Raw genomic sequence first — 17,727 nt, forward strand, 5'->3', positions numbered from 1 at the left:
TTCACATTTACTGCACAAAATGGAAAGCCCTTTGCAGCCCAATCCCATGAGCATTTACTCAGAAATAAAGCCCACTGGCTTGCTGTCAAGTAAACAGAGCAGACTGCAGTCTTAGGGGCACAAGGCCCACCAACTCAGTGCATTAGTGGTTGAGCATAGGGGTTGGTCCCCTATGACCAGAAAAAGGGGGGGGAAGCAACTGGTAACCACCTTACACATTACTACAAGAACAGGAAATGCTGCATAGCTGAGGATTAATGATTGACTTACTGGCCCTTTCCCATGCAACACATCACACCAATGGTATTCAAACACTCTGCAAATCCGTTTGGTTTGTGACAGAAGTCTCCTGGGAACTAGGCATCTAACACTCCCAAGCACACTTTCAAAACTCAAGAGGATAGCTAAAAGCCCTGCCAGGATTGCACAAGGCCAAAGGAGTCACCTGGATTCTGGTCAATCCAGCCTTCTCAGTGCCACTCACGAAAGCACCCTTACCCACGGATGACAAAGAAAGAATTGGTTTGGAGAAGGAGATATGTTTAACATTAATAAGTAGCTTACCATACTTGTCCAAGAAGAGAAACATGAAGGTATCTGCAATTGTTATAAGAACCCCACCCCACAAAGGGATTCTGCAGGAAGAGAAAATACAGGGATTGATTTTAGGGTGGTTGATGATGCAGTGAGAGAAGTTTAACACGAAGTTCAATCAAGTGCACCTCTAAATTTACAACAGAGATCCATGACACACTTGACAATGCAGGTTTACTCAAGGTTGTGTTTGGAAAGCTGGATAAACCAGTGACTTATCTGGAAGCAAGAAAGCCCAATTCAGTATAAACAACTTAGAGAAGAAAAAACCACCTCAATCAGGAAGCAAGCAGAGCGGTTTTTTTGAAATTTATGAGGTAAAACATGATACATTCCCAGGAACAAAAGGTACAGCACAGTGACAGTTTAATGGCAACCTGCCTGCTACAACTAGTTAAATTCTGAATCCTTCAATTATTTTCAAAGACCCGTTGCCCTTTGGGAAGGAAGCAGGGAGGGGGTTAGGCTGACACCCCTGGACTGGATGCTATCTCCAGTAAAGCTTCAAGCCTTTCCTACACAGTAGCAAGTGCTTGTTAATAGTAATTAGTTTTGCCTAATAATTCCTAAGAGTGAAATGAAAAATTTGGTGAAGAGTAGTATTCAGAAAGACACTGAAGAGAATATGGCAAGCATTATAATGTCACTGTATAAATAAGTGGTACAGCCATATTTAACACACTGAGTGTAGCAAAAGGCAGTATATAATTAAAAAAAATACTCTACTATTGTGATAGCTCCATCTTAAAAAAAGAAAAGAATATCACAAAGTATAGAAATGCTGCTGTTTCTTCTCTCTCTGTATTGCTGGCACCCAAAAACTCTTCTGCTTGAGCAGGCAACTTGGGGTTGCTCTTTGATAGTACTCCTTTGCATGCATCTGCAAAAGTGGGATTGACACTGAGAAGGTCCTCCTTCCTGCTGCAGCCCTTGCTGGCAAATTCCTCACCTTGGGTAGCTTGCTCAGCCTCTGCTGCCAAGAGAAAACACTTCCAAAATGGTTTCCCACAAAGCTGAGAGGGACCAACCTTTAAATGACCCATATTAGCAGCTTTTAAAACACATATTCACTTGTGCTGTTTTAGAACATGCTTTGTTGGGGTCTGAGGTCTTTTCAGGTTTTGTTTGTGTACCGTTTTAATTAGGTACATATATATAAAAGAAACTTGTCAATTTATCAGTAAAACGAAGATAGGGTGGCAAGTGAGCAGTGAAGGGAGAAGTCTGGGGCTTAAACAGTGGGGATACATTTTTCAGGGAATTTGGTAGAGGTGGCAGAAGAAGACAAGGCGGATAGGGTGGCTTAGGAAAGACTTCATTGAAAAAAGTAGATCTTAAAGCAGGGACCATAAGGCAGGTAAAGGCAGAAGTGACATAGTGATGAGAGACGTTGAAGGCTGTTTCAGGTAGAACAACAAAGAAGAAACCCAAAGAAGAAAATAAAGAGAAAGGAAACCAGTTGGCATCCTTCAGTCTCGGAAGACTATGGTATCACGCTCTGAATAGTGTTCTGGAATGGAGTGTCCTCTCCAGTGCGCAAAGCCTGGGTAAAGTAGATATGGAGGAAAGACTGTTACCCATGCAGCAAATCCCCCCTCTCCATGTCACTGATATGGTCCAATGGAAAGGCAGAAGCCAATACGGTTGGTTCCTGCGACGTCGCAGGAGTTGCCAGAACGTGACTGTGTTCAGCCATGAACTGCCTCAGGGACTCTGGCTCTGGATTTTGCCTCAAGGTTGACTCCTGAAGCCTTTTCCATAACTGGATGTAGCCACAAGGCAGTGAGGTTTGGGATCAGAGTTTTCCTTCTCTCAGATGAGCTGCCTTCCCAGGCTGACGAGTCCCATCTACTCGGTGGCTTGTTTAGTCGCCTCTTATGACAAGTACAGCCAAACTGAGGGCCTATTCTTATCCCCAGCCCCCAGGGGAACCAGTAGGAAAAAGGATTGTACCAAAACTCTGTCAATACGCAAACAGATGCACTTCAATGGCTTAACTGTAACATGAAAAGCAGTCCAAAGTAGTATTTTAGACAGGTACTTTAGACTCTTAAAATAAGAGCAAGAAGCCAAACTGAGACTTCTCAATTCTGTAACATCAGGTTGCAGATGCTTGTCAGAGCCTTTTCTCTGCAGCAGTCAAAGTGTTAAATTACATGTGTTCAGAAATATCATGTGGTACCGCCCTCCTAGAATTGTACCACTTCAGGAAGCAAATGGGGAATCCTTATGCTTCCCCATAATGTTGCCCTGACTGAATTACATGGCCTTATCCCAAAACACAAACTTTCCTTGAACAGGGAAAGCCAGCCTATCGGGGAAAATGCTTCTAGCACAGGCTTCTCCCTGACATACTAAATTTCTATATGCAGGGAGTGTTTATAAGGCAGAACATTCAAACATGAGGCTCCCACATGCGAGCCCCCCAATAAGTATTTTATGGTACCAGGTGATGCTTAATGTGTAGTTCAGGCCTCGGAAATGCCAGCTAACTAGGCAGGATGTTATCAGAAACTAAAGAATGATTTCTTGGTGTGAATATAGACAAGAGACCCTACTCCAAGAACAGCAGGGTGATGTTTGAGCACAGCCTAGCCAATGAAAAACAAACAACATACCTCCCAGCAGATAAGAGATTAATGGCAATTGCTGAGCCAATGACCTCTTGCATATCTGACCCAATGATAGCCAGCTCCACCATCAGCCATAAAATAATCCGAGGGACCTGGGGATAAACATAATTTCAAATAGGCCAATTTTGTTTCAACACAAATATATGATCTCCCCCCCCCACCTTCTAGAACCTACACACCAATGGGGAAAAAGGTGAGAGAATTAAAAAGATAAGCCCAACAGCTCATCCATCTTGGAGGTCTGGGCTGGATATATGAGAAGAAAATCAATGAAAGGGTTTGGGGAAAAACAGCACCAACCACTTTATATGTTCAGAACACTTCAGACCTAAAAATAAGGGAACTCTTTTTACCTTTAGAAGTGTTCCCTGAATAAAATTTTGTAACTTTTTCCCCCACAGCAAGGTACCCTAATGGTATGCAAACGACAGCATTTCTGCAACAGAGCAGCATATCAACTGGTAACCTTCCTTTCTCATTAAACTTTGTCCTCCTCTCCCCAAAATATACTCTTTTTTGTCTCAATTTTGCACTGCCCCAAATTCTGATGAGAGGTATAAGATAAATAATTTTTCCCACAGTCATCTAAAGGGTTGGTAGAGAGGAGAAGATACCCTGTGTTTGCATCTCTGCACACATCAAGGACAGCAATGCTCAGCAAGTGGAATACTGTATTTGCTGCACTGTATGAGTCTAAAACACAATGGCAGTGAAACCTATTTACACAACAGTGGCTAGCTCTAGGGAACACAATGGAAGTGATCAAAATTCTGACAATGTTATCTTTACCACAGGACTAATTCCAGCTGATGAACCTTGACGCTCAGGTCAAGTCACAGCTCCAGAAGTCTGTAAAGGAACTCTCTAGTTCCCATAGACATTGAGCAAACCAATCAAACAAAAAAGAGATAGCCTTGCTGCAGTCTATTTTTAGGCGTTAACAGGGAGGATACAGCGTCTGCTCACCAGTAACTACCTACGCAGACTATCCTGCCCAGAATTTGGCAACATGCCTGCATGTACACATGCATAGCAACTTTTAGCTAAAAGGGAAGTACGCAGCAGGAGCCATGCAGCATGACAAGGCACTACTCTTAAGAACAGTTCTCAAAGCACAATCTTCTCTAGAGGCTTATGGAGTTCCTAAAGGGAGAGGTTTGCTGGTCATTACTGGAAAGCTAAACACCCTGCTCCCCCAATACTACGCAGTTCATTAAATTCACTTGACAAAACTCTACAGATTCAAGGCTCTTTCTCAGATTACCTTCCTGCATCGCTAAGGACACAGTAGAAACCTCAGGTTGTGCAAGAGGAACTCACACTGCAGCTCCTCCTTGTCCCTGTATCAGCCCACCCAGAAACTGGAGCATTGTTGGTACAGGGAGGAACTGCAATGTGGATGCCTCCCATACAGCAGAAGGTTTCTGACAACACCTCCGCAATGCAGGAAGGAGCCAGGCTTGAGCAGTGCACATGCTACCAACGTAGTACAAGGAGCCCCAAGACCAGACGCCTTAGGACAGAGGTTTTCAGATTGGGGAGTCATGATGCCCCAGCCTGAGGGCCCTGGCCTCTTTCCCCTTAAGGGGCAGGGGTAGCCAGGAGGCAGGGAGGAGGCAGCGGTGTGATCCCCAGGATTGTGTTGCTCAGGGGGCTTACCAGAGCCTCCTGCAGCCTCCTGGGAGGTGCGGGGAGCCTTGCACGACTGCCTGCAGGGCTCCCCGATGCTTCCAAAGTGAAAGTGGGATGACCGGCCCTGCCTTCGCTAAACCAGAAGTGGAGCGCGATCACTCCACTTTCACTTCTGACTGGGGTGCACTCACCAGTTCCTGCAGCAGCCTTCCTGGGATGTGGGGAGCCCCACGCGAGCCTCTGCAGGGCTCCCCAGGTCAGCAGAAGTGAAAGTGGAGCAATTGCGCTTCACTTCTGGTTTTGCAGAGGTGGAGCGCGATTGCTCCACTTTCACTTCTGCTGACCTGGGGAGTCCTGCAGAGGCTCGCACAGGTCAGCAGAATGGCTGCTGAAGGGACTGGTGAGTGCACCCCAGTTCCTGCAGCCCCCTGAGCAGCATGATCCTGGGGATCACGTCGCTGCCTCCCCCCCGCCTCCACCCTGCAAGGACTTACTGCGGGTTTCAAACTCCTGGAGAGGGCGCATCAGAGTTTGGGCTGACTCAGATGAATTGGGATACTCCAGTTCCCCAGTCAGCCACACACACACGACCACCCAAAGACAAACAGCCAAGTATAATGCAGGAGCAGAGCAAAAAAGGGGATTAATACCACTGAAGAGGGTAAAAAAAGAATATTTGAAGTGCTGTGTTTCATAAGGACTTATACACCCCAGGCAAACGTCTTGCCAAAACAAGCCCAGAAAGAATTTCATAGTGAACAAAAATACTTGTTTAATCCAGACTTTAGAAAACTGACTCGCGAAGATGAGTAATTAAATTATGGAGACAAACATTAAGCAACTATCATATAGGTATAAGAGAACAGAGGGGAAGGGAGAGGGCCAGACTGGAAGCCAGCCTGGAGACCAAAGGCCCGGTTCCATAATTTCAGGCATATGCAATTGCTCAGTGGTAGGACAGGCGCTCTTTACACACATTCAGAGAACACTAGTTTATTTATTTTGCATGTGTGTGCACACAGATATACAAGTCCAGGCTCAAAATAAGGACCTGTACAGAAGAGTTTTGACAAGAAGCAAATACTCTTTCAGATAATACCACCACATGATGTGTGCAGGGGCTCTCCGATTCATCTGCTGGTGATGAGATTTGAATCCTGCATCTGAGGCCAGTGCTTTCTCTATTTGGATAGAGAAGTACTGCAACAAGCTGGGAAGAACTTGGGATCAGTTATTCAGAGTGACATCATAACACTCTCACCACAAATTTCATGCTTAGGCTCCTTGGTTCAGCGCCTCTTCCTTGTTCTGATTCATCTTGCTTAGCTGCTACTTCTTACTTGCATAAGGACTGTTACTTTCAAGAGCCTCTTTGGCTACAGACTTTGACTGAGGGGCGTTCCAATAATTGCCTAACCTTTTATTGAGGACACCAGATGCTCAGGAAGGCTCACTCTGACCCTCCCAATCCCTTTCAACCCTGCCCCTGCTCATCACTTATTTATTTACTACCTACATCCTTATTCTGCTTGAGATTACAATCTACAGGGAGACTAGATCCTACCACAAGGGCTGGCCTTCCACTCTCAGGTGAACTCACCCACCTTGGGATATTGCCGGTTGCATACTTCTGCCAGGTGAAGTCCTGTTACCACTCCTAGTCTTGCTGCTAAACGCTGAAGCAGCAGGCCAATGACAGTGGCCAATAAGAGAACCCACAGCAGCTGAATGAGACAAAAGCACCGAAAGTTCAAAAGCTATTAAGGTAAGTAAGGTCCTGTAGCAGTGTATTCTGAGCATGTTGATGCCACACAAATGTCAGCCTGCTTAATTGGCATGCCCTTCCCAAAGAATTCTGAGAACTGTAATTTTGAGGCGGTTTCAATAGAGAGCCATACTCCACCACCATCACCAGAGAGAACAACAATTCCCAGGTATCTGAGGGAAAGGGGGTCAAACGAGTTAAACCAGTTTAAATTGAATGTATAGGCACTGTCAGGGTCCGGCCTTACAGCAGGCCCCTGACTTAGGCAGGGCCTGGGGGGGAGATGAGGGCGAGGTGTGGTGGTGTGGCAGGGTGCAGGTCTCAGCAGGGGTCCCCCTTGCATCGTGAGCCACCATGAGAGGCAGCCCGGCAGCTGCCCCACAGCCCAGAGGTCTGGGGGTGATCCAGTTGCACCTCTGCCTGAAGGGGTGGGAGGTGGTCCAGTTGGCTGCAGTGTTCACGAACTGGGGTGCTGGGGGGTGCTGGGAAACCCTGGCGCCTCCCGAGACTGCCCCACAGCCCAGAGGTCCAGCGGCTGGTATGAGCGTGCCTGCAGTGCTTGTGGAAGTGACGTGGGTGAGCGGCCCGGCTGGCTGCAATGCACACACACCGGGGTCCTGGGAACACCAGGAAACACCAAAGCTTCCTGGGATTGCCATGGGCCCTGCAGGTGGAGGTGGGCAGTCGGGCCCCTCTGTGGCAGCTGTGGGAGTGATGCCAGCAGGTGGGATGCCACCGGCCTTGGGTCCCCTTTTCATCTATGGGGGAGGGACCCCTGGCCAGCACGGCAACCAGAGGGTTGTCCATGCAACAGGGAGGGAACAGAGGCAGTACAGGGAGGACACAGACAGGAGGAGGGGAATGAGAAGGAGCGCTTTTAGTCTCCAGGGAGGCTGGAGGCCAGCTAGGGAGAGCCTACCCAGCAAGGAAGGGGTGGAGCTGGGGCAGGGGGACAGGCAGCATAAAGGCTGGGAGTTTTCCTCTCTCCACAGTTTATCTTGTGTGCTCCCTGGGGCATTTGGTGGGCCAGGAAGCTGTACTAGATGGGCCCTTGGCCTGATCCAGTTCTTATGGGAGGCCCATGATGTTGGGGAGAGAGCTGAAGAAGGTGAGGCGCATGGCCAGAGTTGAAGCTAGTCGCCTGGGAACCAGACTCAATAGCCAGCCGCCAGAGAGGACTCGGGTGCAGTAAACCCCCTCCCCCTTGGCCAGCTGAGACCTCCCTTGCCTAGTGGACACTGACCAAGGAACCGGTGCCGGTTCAGGAGAGTCAAGCAGCCTGATAATAGACCCTGTCCTCTTGGGTGATGCTCTCCAGCGCCCCAGGGTGCAACAGGCACATTTCCAATGACACAAAATTAGATACTACGTAGTAGGCTTTTTATGAAAGGAAGAAGTCACACACTCAACTTCTGGCAATATAACCAATCAAGTGCAAATCACTGGATGTATGCAAGCAAAAACTCTTTTGTTTTCTGCCTACGCAGTGGGCTGCCTCTTATTGTATCCCTTGTAAAGTATTAAAAGTTTTGACTAAGATTATTCCAGGCTTGCTAGCCTTCCCACCTATCTCTGAGCTACCAGTAGAGTTTCAGGTTTCTGTTCTGACCAAGAAAACAAACAAGGAAATGGTGGTGAAAACTGAATGCCCTACTTAAAGGGCTGAAATATGCTCACTTTCCCTAAACTCTGGATCTCAGTAGTCTGAGCAAGACGGAAGATTCTGAAAGATTCTGCCATGGGTCCCATGGCTAGTTATCTTCAAATGACTCAGTTGCAGCGTGAGTTTTGGTACCTGACAAAACAGGCAGAAGGTCCCAAGGTCTAACATTAAAGTATCAGTAAGTTCTTAAAATGCTGAGTTCCAGCATTATGCATTTGATATACAGATGAAGGTAAGCAACTAACAGGGAATGAATGTATGGTTAGAACGAATCTTGCATTCTAGGTTTTGGATGTCCCACGGAGATTTCACAGAGAGACTTTCTAGCTACTTACCTTAAACCCTGCGACAGCACCAGACTGTAGATCTGACTCAATGTTGCCTGGGTCTAGATATGCGATGCTCATGAGAAAGCCTGGCCCAGTGAAGGCCCAGAGTTTCCGGAAACTGAACCATGTATGCTGTAAACAAGAACAAAAGAGACAAGACTGGATATTAACTCTCTGAAGGAATAAGGAATATTCACACGTTCCACTGTGGATTGTGGTTTCTTTATCAGGAATCACCAATGATTCAAACAGAGATGCTAACTCACAAAGCAACATCTACATTGCATATAGAACACATGTTGCAGAAGTAAAATCAAATACCTGAGATTTTTATTGCTTGATGATCTGTGCTTTTATTATGCTTCATATCGTTTCTATCTGAATTAGACTGCAATCCTAACCTCACTTTCCTAGGAGTAGGTCCCACTGAATACAATAGAACTTACTTCTGAGTAGACCTGGTTAGGATTGTGCCCTTAGTCATTTTGTGTCTGCTTTGCAGAAAAAATAGAAACAAATTAAATACACTGAGTAAAGACAGATTAGTACTTTGTCAATTGCGTGCCAGGAAATCCTGAGGTTTCTTGAAAATTTATCAGGGAATCCTCAGTGAGGTGATCAGTAATGACTGTCACATTTTCCTGAAAGACAGCTTACCCTCTACCAACAACCTTTCCCTGCAATCTGGGTGCTGAAGGGAAATGCTGAAAGCAATCTAGGTCCAAATTCTAACTTGAAGTGCTCACCATAAGGCACACCAAACCTGGCCAGCAGCTGAATGAATTGTGTGCATTCCAGGCCATGACCCAGAATATGTGCAGCATGGAGGGGTTTCCATAGCAGATTGGACAGGGGTTCCTTAGCCAGGAAAAAAAAACGATGGGAAAAGGTACCCTGTAAATGAGAAATACTGGCAGCTACTTCCCTAAATCAATGCTGGCTCCCCCCGCCCCTCCTTGGAAGAAATGCAATGCTGTTAGGCTAATGCAAGCAAGGAAACAACTCTCTCTACATTTTAAGGTTGAGAGGCACAATGCCATGGCCACTATATCCAGTACAGAACTATTGTAACTGGGTGGAAAGGAGGGGAAGCATCAATATCTTACTGCATGCAAAGCATGTACGTAATATTTGCAGTGGAAAATTCCAAGATTAATCCCTGGAATCTCCAGGAAGGGTGGCGAAAGACCAGTCTGAAATCCTGGAGATATGCTGCCAGTCAGTGTTGATAATACAGCGATGGACTAACCAACTAGCCAAGAATAAGACACCTTCCTATACTCCTATCATTCTCTTTATCTGGCAACATGTTTTAGTCACTTTAAAAAAAATCTCTATTCAAAAATCAAAGAGTGGGAATCTTTTGCACACAGGATAATGTTTCTCCTTACTGCAGATTCTTATCTTGAATTTTGCAACACTTGGGTTAAAAGGTCTTTATGGCCACTTCTGCCCCAGCTAAAAGAGGAAGTCACAGGTAGCTAACGCTGCCTGGGCTACTCTCCTTTGAAAAAAAGCACTGGCTTTTCTGGTCCTTTCAGAAATCAAAGGCTGTCGCTGTTGTGTATACAGAGGACTATTGTTTCTCTCTGCTCAGCCATTAAACTGGTTACATTAACAAGAAAAATTACTGCTCACTTTTTCTGGGGAAAAAAATAGGGGGACGCAGAGACTTGTCTTTCCTTCAAATTATACTGCAGGTCACAGAAATGCTGTCATGCTATAATGCCTACTCTATACCAGGGGAAGAAGAGAAGATTCAAATCCCTGGTCAAAAGGAAACCTACCAAAAGCTATTTCAGGAAATGGCCTTAAACCAGTATTTCGCAAACTTCTCATGGCTGAGCAACATCTCCTTTCTAAACGAAAACTTGGGGGCACCCTACACTCTTATGGCTGAAAAGGTCTAATTTTACGAGTCTCTGCCTGCCTCCCACAGAACTTGTGTTTCTGCAGAAGTGATATTGGGCCAGTCACACTAACCTTTTCATCTTCAGGTATAGGTATTTTCTGATCAAAGTAGGTAGTAAATTCATCAGCAGAGTCTGACACTTCCAGTGGTGCTGTGCTCTTGAGATCAGCGCCAACGGCCTCCCCAGAGGAATCTTCTGCAAAAAAAAAAACACACACACACAGAAGATTTGAGAAGCAGAGTAGAGGGTACAGAGAGAGATTTAAGGCAAGGGTCAGGTCCCTCATGTTGCAGAACACTAACTGAAAATCATCAGCCTTTAGAGTCATATTCGTATTAAGGTATTTATATACTGTACTGCTTTTCAACAAAGAAGTTCTCAACAGAGCCTACACAGCAAAAAGAGAGAGAAGATGGATCCATGTCCCAAAGGGGCTCACAACCTACAAAAAAACATAGACACCAGTGACAGCCACTGGGAAGGATTACCAAGCTCTTTAGCAGGGGAATAACAACAGGGATACAGTATTTGCTTTTCCGCTGCTAAATACAAGAGGGCAACCACTTTAAAAAGTGCCTCTTTGCTCAGTTATTAATGATGCTTAAAACCATCCACACTTAGCAAGCATCAGTTTCAGTATGTCCATGTATTACAGATGCATTATTCAAAGATGCTTGGGTCTCACTCATTCATTCTTATGGGACACTTGCACAGAAGACAAAAAGCTGACATCTGGCACAGACATAATCTAAGGCCCCGATTGTCAGAAATTTGCATTTCTTACCCCTCAGAGAGAGGTTACCTCATGTTAACGGCTAGTATTGAAGCAGAGCACAGGCTAAAGTCAAAGGCATGAAAAAAAAAGAAGAAAACAGAGGGATGTGATTATGAGGTGGGTGCCCTTTATATAATTCAACAGTCCCCAGATGACGGCAGGGAGGAGGAAGAGTTAAAATTTATAATTACAGCTGGGAATCTGTATAAACACCTACAAAGAAATGATGGCACAGACACACTGTTCACACCCACACTATTGTTGCCACCTGGAAGCACATTTTCCATTCTTGGGAACCCTGCAGCCCAAACCTGCAAGGTATTTCAACCTGCAGCAGTAATCTGAAAAGGACCAGAGGGAGCTGTGAAGGACACATGCAGCTAGCTTCTTGCATAGGTTACAGCATCATCCAAGAGGTAGGGAGGCACTTTCTTCTGAGAGGCTCTCTGTACTGTATTCCCAGCAGCTTGCCAAGTCTCCCATCTAGCCTCAAACCTGAGAAGCTGCCACCTTAACACATCTTTATACAGCATGTTCCAATGACCAGCTATGCTGCTTTTACAGTACAAGAGTACCCCAACCTCCCCTTCTAGCTTCAGAATCTGTTTCTTCTTGTCAACTGGGCAATCAGGGAAAGCCATCTGCTCTGTCCCTTCTGCACATCACAAATTCCCTACCTTTCCCATATCAAAAATCTGATACTACTCTTTTATATCAAAACATAAAACATCTCATCATTATGAAGTTCTCCTGTTAAGGGTGCAATCCTATACTTACTTACCTGGGAGTAACTCCCATTGAAGTCAACAGGATTTACTTCTGAGTAGACATGCATAGGATTGTGTTTTAAGTTTGCTTTGTCCATCAAGATGTTTAGACGACACTCAGTGAACTCCACTCCATGCATACAAATGGCATACAAACTGCATACAGTATTCAAAGGCTTCTTCACAGTAGGCTTTCCCAACAGCACCTGAATGGTCATTGGTAGAAAACAGATGTACGAACTACATCTGTGGTCCAATCTAGTAAATTTGCTCTCCTATTCCTGAAAGGAAAATTTTTACCCTGCAAAATAAGTCTTTCAGCTTTATTCCTCCTCCAGCCTAGTTTATATTTTCAGGCAAGTATAAACGCATGGAATTCAGCCACAAGTATTTGGTACAAAGCACGATTTGTTTTTTCTCCCTGGAAAGTGTTGGAGGGATCCAGCTAATCACCTCTCCCATCACCTAGCAAGTAATGCAAGGAGAGAACTGTGTAGGCACAGCTCTGCAGAAGGAAATAAAGACCATCTTCCTTAAAACAGCTTTTCCAAATAGCTAAAGAAGAGTTTTATGCGGAGTTCCAAAATGTCATTCCACATTTCCCCCATTCCCACGCCCCAAAGCAGATTCCAATGCTTCAGCCGTACTCACTCTTGTGCATACACTCAAGGTTGTATTCTCCACAATCCATTATTGTTTCTGCTTCAAGGAACCAAGAAAGCAGAGCTGAACTTAGACCTGCCTCTCCTCAGATACATAGTTGTTCCCCATTTATAGTGTGAAATGGGAGCAATGAAGACAAACCAGTTCAACCTTTTTTTTTTATATAGATGCACACAGCTTTCTGTTGCAATAATCAGGTTGCTTTCTCCTCCTCTGCCTTCCCCGCCTCCAAATAAGATGAGATGCAACTCAGCAGATCTGTTTACACGGCAGAGTTAAAGCAATAACCTACATCATGTAATAGAAGTCACCACCATAGCAGGAAGAATTGCACCCCAAGAAAAGCCAACTTGCCCTGCCCACCAAGGTAAACAGTCACTGGGGAATTCTAACGAACAGAACAAAATACACAGAATCAATCTGTACCCAATCACTTCCACGAAGTTGTATTCTGAAGATTGGCTACTTGACAGAAAGGTTAAACAATTGCCACAATCTGGAATGCCCTCTCAAAAGAGGAGTGTCAAATATAAATTAGTGGGAAATAATTTGGTTTTAGAGATATGGGGAATACGGAATAGTTTCTATTCGCTACCACACAAAAAGGGTTACTTGCTAGGGGCAGCATTAAATTTGCACAGTAGAGATCTTAATCTGGTACCCAGAGATGTCACTTGATGCTGGAAATGTATTCTATTTCTATGATCATCTGATGCAGAGGCAGAATTTAAGCAGCTGCCCGGAGTCTGCAGCTATCAGAGGAAGAATACAAAAAGTGTCAAATGATACCTTTATATTAGCCCATTCATGTTGGTGAGTGTAGCAAGTCATCAAAACAGTTGTCCCCATAAAATGTCACATGAATCATTTTGGATCTTACAGATTTTGCTTTCAGGTCAGAGCACCCACTTATAAACTCTTCTGTCATCCACAGCACACTGCTCTACTTCTGTTACCCCTCACCTCCACCCTTTTATAATACTCCTTGTCTATTTACAGCTTGATCTGTTCATGCATTTCCTTCTGAAAACAAAAGAGAACAATCCCTGGCTCAGGGGAGCAAGAGAGATTTTAAGGTTATACTGTACATCGGAGAAGACAACATGCAGTTCTGTCTATCACAATGCTTAGCACTGACCTCTTTCTTAGCAGGCTTCTAACAGCTGTGAGAGAAGCAAACACTCAACAGATGCAGCATTTCTCAGAAGATACAGTCATGGAGAAACTGCATCTATTGAATATCCACCTCCCAACAGCAGTCAGAAGAATAGGGGGAAAAACAAGAATTTTCTAAGCAATGCAACAGTCAAAATGGTATGCTGCCTTCCCCAATTTCCAACTGCAAGAATGAGGTTGTCAGAGAATTTGGGTGCCTTTAATACACACTCCAATGCTATAGAAGGGAAGGGAGGTGTAAGACTACTAAAGTCTACGGACCAAGAGAAATCAAAGCAAACAGATGTCCATATGCCGGTCATTAAACATTCCTATTTAAAAATTCCAGGCTTTCAGAGCACCTTGACTGTTTTATGCTTTTGTCTATAACTGGAAAAAGTTCCAACAGATCAGAGCTGTTTAAAACTGGTTGGGATTGAACAAAAAAGTTTATTTCATTGTTTTGTAATTATGATGCAGCCTGTTACACGAATTGTGTGACAAACATCCACCATATGATATCAGTCAGTTTTCTAGCAGACAGGACCAAATACTACATATAACTCCTGATCAACAGACAAAGCCCCTTATGCTTCTGAATCATTCTAACCAAAGCATTATGCATGCCAATGAGTAAGATTAAAAAATGACAATGAGTAAGAGAAAAAAGTGACAAGTTTGAATTATTACTGAATGTCATGAAGACCTTTGATAACAACTTGCCTGGGTCAGGCAGCAAACCTGGAATTCTTATTTTTTGGTGGAGAAGTACACAGTACACACGATAAATCACTCAAGATTTCATTCTCCTATCTAAGCTTATGGTTTAACCAAAATCATTACCAACCTTGCCCAGCATTATAATAATGTATTATTAAGACACTTTTAAAAAATCTGTACTTTCTATCTATTTTTCAATGTTGTTGTTTGTTTTCCTTTTTATTTTATTGTGTGTGTTTTCTCTCTTTTTCTTTATAATAATAATAATAATAATAATAATAATAAGACACAAGTTTAAAAATCTGCTTCCAATAGGGTATCAATCACTACATAAATCTGGTTTGGTTCAGACAATCAGCAAACCATCCTTTGTTGATCATGGACACGAGCCTAAGGAGTGCTATACCCATCTCCCCCTCCAGTCATGTGCACAGCTGCTCTCATCTATATTCAGCAACTGCTCCCCCCAAAAGCACTGTTTCTTTAGTATATCTTCATCAAATCCACAAATTTTAAAATACAGAAGAAAAAAGCTACCATGAGAACGCATCTCTCATAAGAACAGCCCCACTGGATCAGGCCATAGGACCATCTAGTCCAGCTTCCTGTTTCTCACAGTGGCCCACCAAATGCCCCAGGGAGCACACCAGATAACAAGACACCTGCATCCTGGTGCCCTCCCTTGCATCTGGCATTCTGACATAGCCCATTTCTCAACAAGCATAAGACCAATTCCTGTTCTTGTAGGAAGAGGAGATCTTGATGCACATCTACCAACCTTTGGTATTCTGAGAAATTTCCAGTTGGTCAATTTCAGAGAGTTATATCTTTTCTCTATAAACGTTGTAGATGCCAGGGAGCTGACACCACATGACATAACACTCAATACAAGTGAAGCCTGTTCATCTGCAGATTTTTCATCCGTGTATCTGGCTCAATGCGGATCCCACTGAACTGCGTTGAGTCAGACTCGGCTATACCTGAAGCCTACAAAGGTGGTCTGTCTGAAGCCTGCAGAGGCAGTGCACTTCCACTCGCTGCCTCTGAGGATTTCAGAATGGCCTATAGAGGTGAAAAAATGCCACTTCTGGTTTTTATGTCATATAAGGCATTCTGAGACTCAGGGAAGCCCCCAGAAGGCTTTCCGAGGCCTCAGAATGCCTTAAAAGGGATAAAAGCGTCACTTCTGGTTTCCCCAGGAAACCAGAGCTGCGCTCCAGTCTCCTTGGTGGGGGAAAGGAATGGAAAATTGCGGATTTGATTATCCATAATTTTTGGTATCAGCGAGGGGGTCTGAGAACGGATCCTTCACTGATACCAAGGCCCCACCTGTACTGTTTGCAAAGATCAAGGCTGTCATCGATCAAGGCTGTTGGAGGAAAAATCCATCACGGGTTATAAGCCATGATGTGTATGTGCAACCTCCTGATTTTAGAAATAGGCTATGTCAGAATGCCAGACGCAAGGGAGGGCACCAGGATGAGGTCTCTTGTTATCTGGTGTGCTCCCTGGGGCATTTGGTGGGCCGCTGTGAGATACAGGAAGCTGGACTAGATGGGCCTATGGCCTGATCCAGTGGGGCTGTTCTTATGTTCTTATGTCATAGCAACAGATTTGCTGGGTTTTCCAGGAGCTATTTTCTAGCAAACACATCTCCAACAAGATATATCATCAATATGGGTAGGAGGTCTGATCTAGCAAACACATCTCCAACAAGATATATCATCAATATGGGTAGGAGGTCTGATCTAGAGCAGGGGTGTCCAAAGTTTTTGGCAGGAGGGCCACATCATCTCTCTGACACTGCGTCGGGGGCCGAGAAAGGAAAGAATTAATTTACATTTAAAATTTGAATAAATTTTAAAGGCATTTCATAAATGAATATATTAAATATGAACTTATATGAATGAATGAAGGTCTTGCAATAGCTCAAGGCCTATAAAAGGCCTTGCACAAAGCAAGGCTGGCCTTTCCTTTGCTGCCACTACTGCATCACAGACATGAAACAGCAAGCAGTGGAGGAAGCCCTCATCCCATAGTTCATGCAAAGAGGTCAAACAGTTGCCTTCACGCTGAGAGCAGTTGTGTCAGGCCAGTGCGGGCTGCAACAAATCTCTGGAGGGCCAGAGGCTCATTGGGGACTGGGGGCTCCCTGAGGGCCGCATTGAGAGGCCTCAAGAGCCGCGTGTGGCCCCAGGGCCGGGGTTTGGGCACCCCTGGTCTAGAGGGTAGAGCCTCCGTTTGCCTGAAGATAACATCTGAAGGTCGCCAGTTCGAGGCCACAGGCACCATGAATGGCGAGACCTTGAAGCAGCTGACAAGTCGAGCAGAGTTATTCCACCTGTAAGCGTCTTGACCGCCCTTCAAGTGAGATATGAAGGAGCTGCTTGTCAACCTTCATGGGAGGAAACTGGAGGCCAGAATGTGATACCAGATCAGCAAAAAGATCCATCTGAAATGTTGTGGATCTTGAAAGATAGAACATTTCTTCAATTGTAAAAATCCCTATGGGGATTTAGAACAGCCTGCCTATGTAAATCGCCTTGAATTAAAGTCTGAGGAGAAATCTGACGACCAAGAAAGGTGGTATATAAATACCTGTATTATTATTATTATTATTATTATTATCATCATCACCATCAATTCTTTTCTGGCTCTTCTCTTCATTCCTCTGCTGGAACTATTATAAGACTGCTTTTTCAGGTAGATGACTTTCAAACAGCAGACACCAAACAGTGCACACTGCCTCACTGCTTGGTTGTGGGGTACAGATGAATTACATTTGAATTGCAGCAGATCAAACAATAGTAACTTGGTTTTTAGTCATTATTGTATCCTTTGCGTCACTGAATTAACAAATCAACAAAAAGAGGGGATGATCCGAGATGGAGAACCATTCAACTTCCTCTCTGTATAAATATTACCAAGAATATTTATAGAACGATTTTCAATAGTAGTTCACAAAGTGATTTACATAGTAAAACAAATCAGTAAATGGTTTGCTGTCACCAAAGGACTCATAACCGAGAAAACACAAAAGAGAGACCCCAGCAACAGCCACTGGAAAAGACGCCATGCTGGGGTGAAGAGGGACAGTTGCTCTCTCCCTGCTAAAGGT

The 17,727-nt window shown here is 44.5% G+C and overlaps 1 protein-coding gene across 5 annotated transcripts in view; it reads right to left on the minus strand.

Moving 5' to 3' along the window:
- Window positions 1-17,727, minus strand: part of SLC11A2 (solute carrier family 11 member 2) — a 68,124-nt gene that overhangs the window by 27,071 nt on the left and 23,326 nt on the right. For all 5 annotated transcript variants that reach the window (XM_066617482.1, XM_066617484.1, XM_066617481.1 and 2 more), the window contains exons 3-7: window positions 10,600-10,724; window positions 8,623-8,748; window positions 6,464-6,583; window positions 3,213-3,319; window positions 565-635 (exon numbers count right to left, since the gene is read on the minus strand). In XM_066617482.1, the coding sequence (XP_066473579.1) occupies window positions 565-635; window positions 3,213-3,319; window positions 6,464-6,583; window positions 8,623-8,748; window positions 10,600-10,724 (549 nt within the window). The remainder of the gene's footprint in view (window positions 1-564; window positions 636-3,212; window positions 3,320-6,463; window positions 6,584-8,622; window positions 8,749-10,599; window positions 10,725-17,727) is intronic.

Source organism: Tiliqua scincoides, chromosome 2, assembly GCF_035046505.1.
Source record: "Tiliqua scincoides isolate rTilSci1 chromosome 2, rTilSci1.hap2, whole genome shotgun sequence".
NCBI classification, from domain to species: domain Eukaryota; kingdom Metazoa; phylum Chordata; class Lepidosauria; order Squamata; family Scincidae; genus Tiliqua; species Tiliqua scincoides.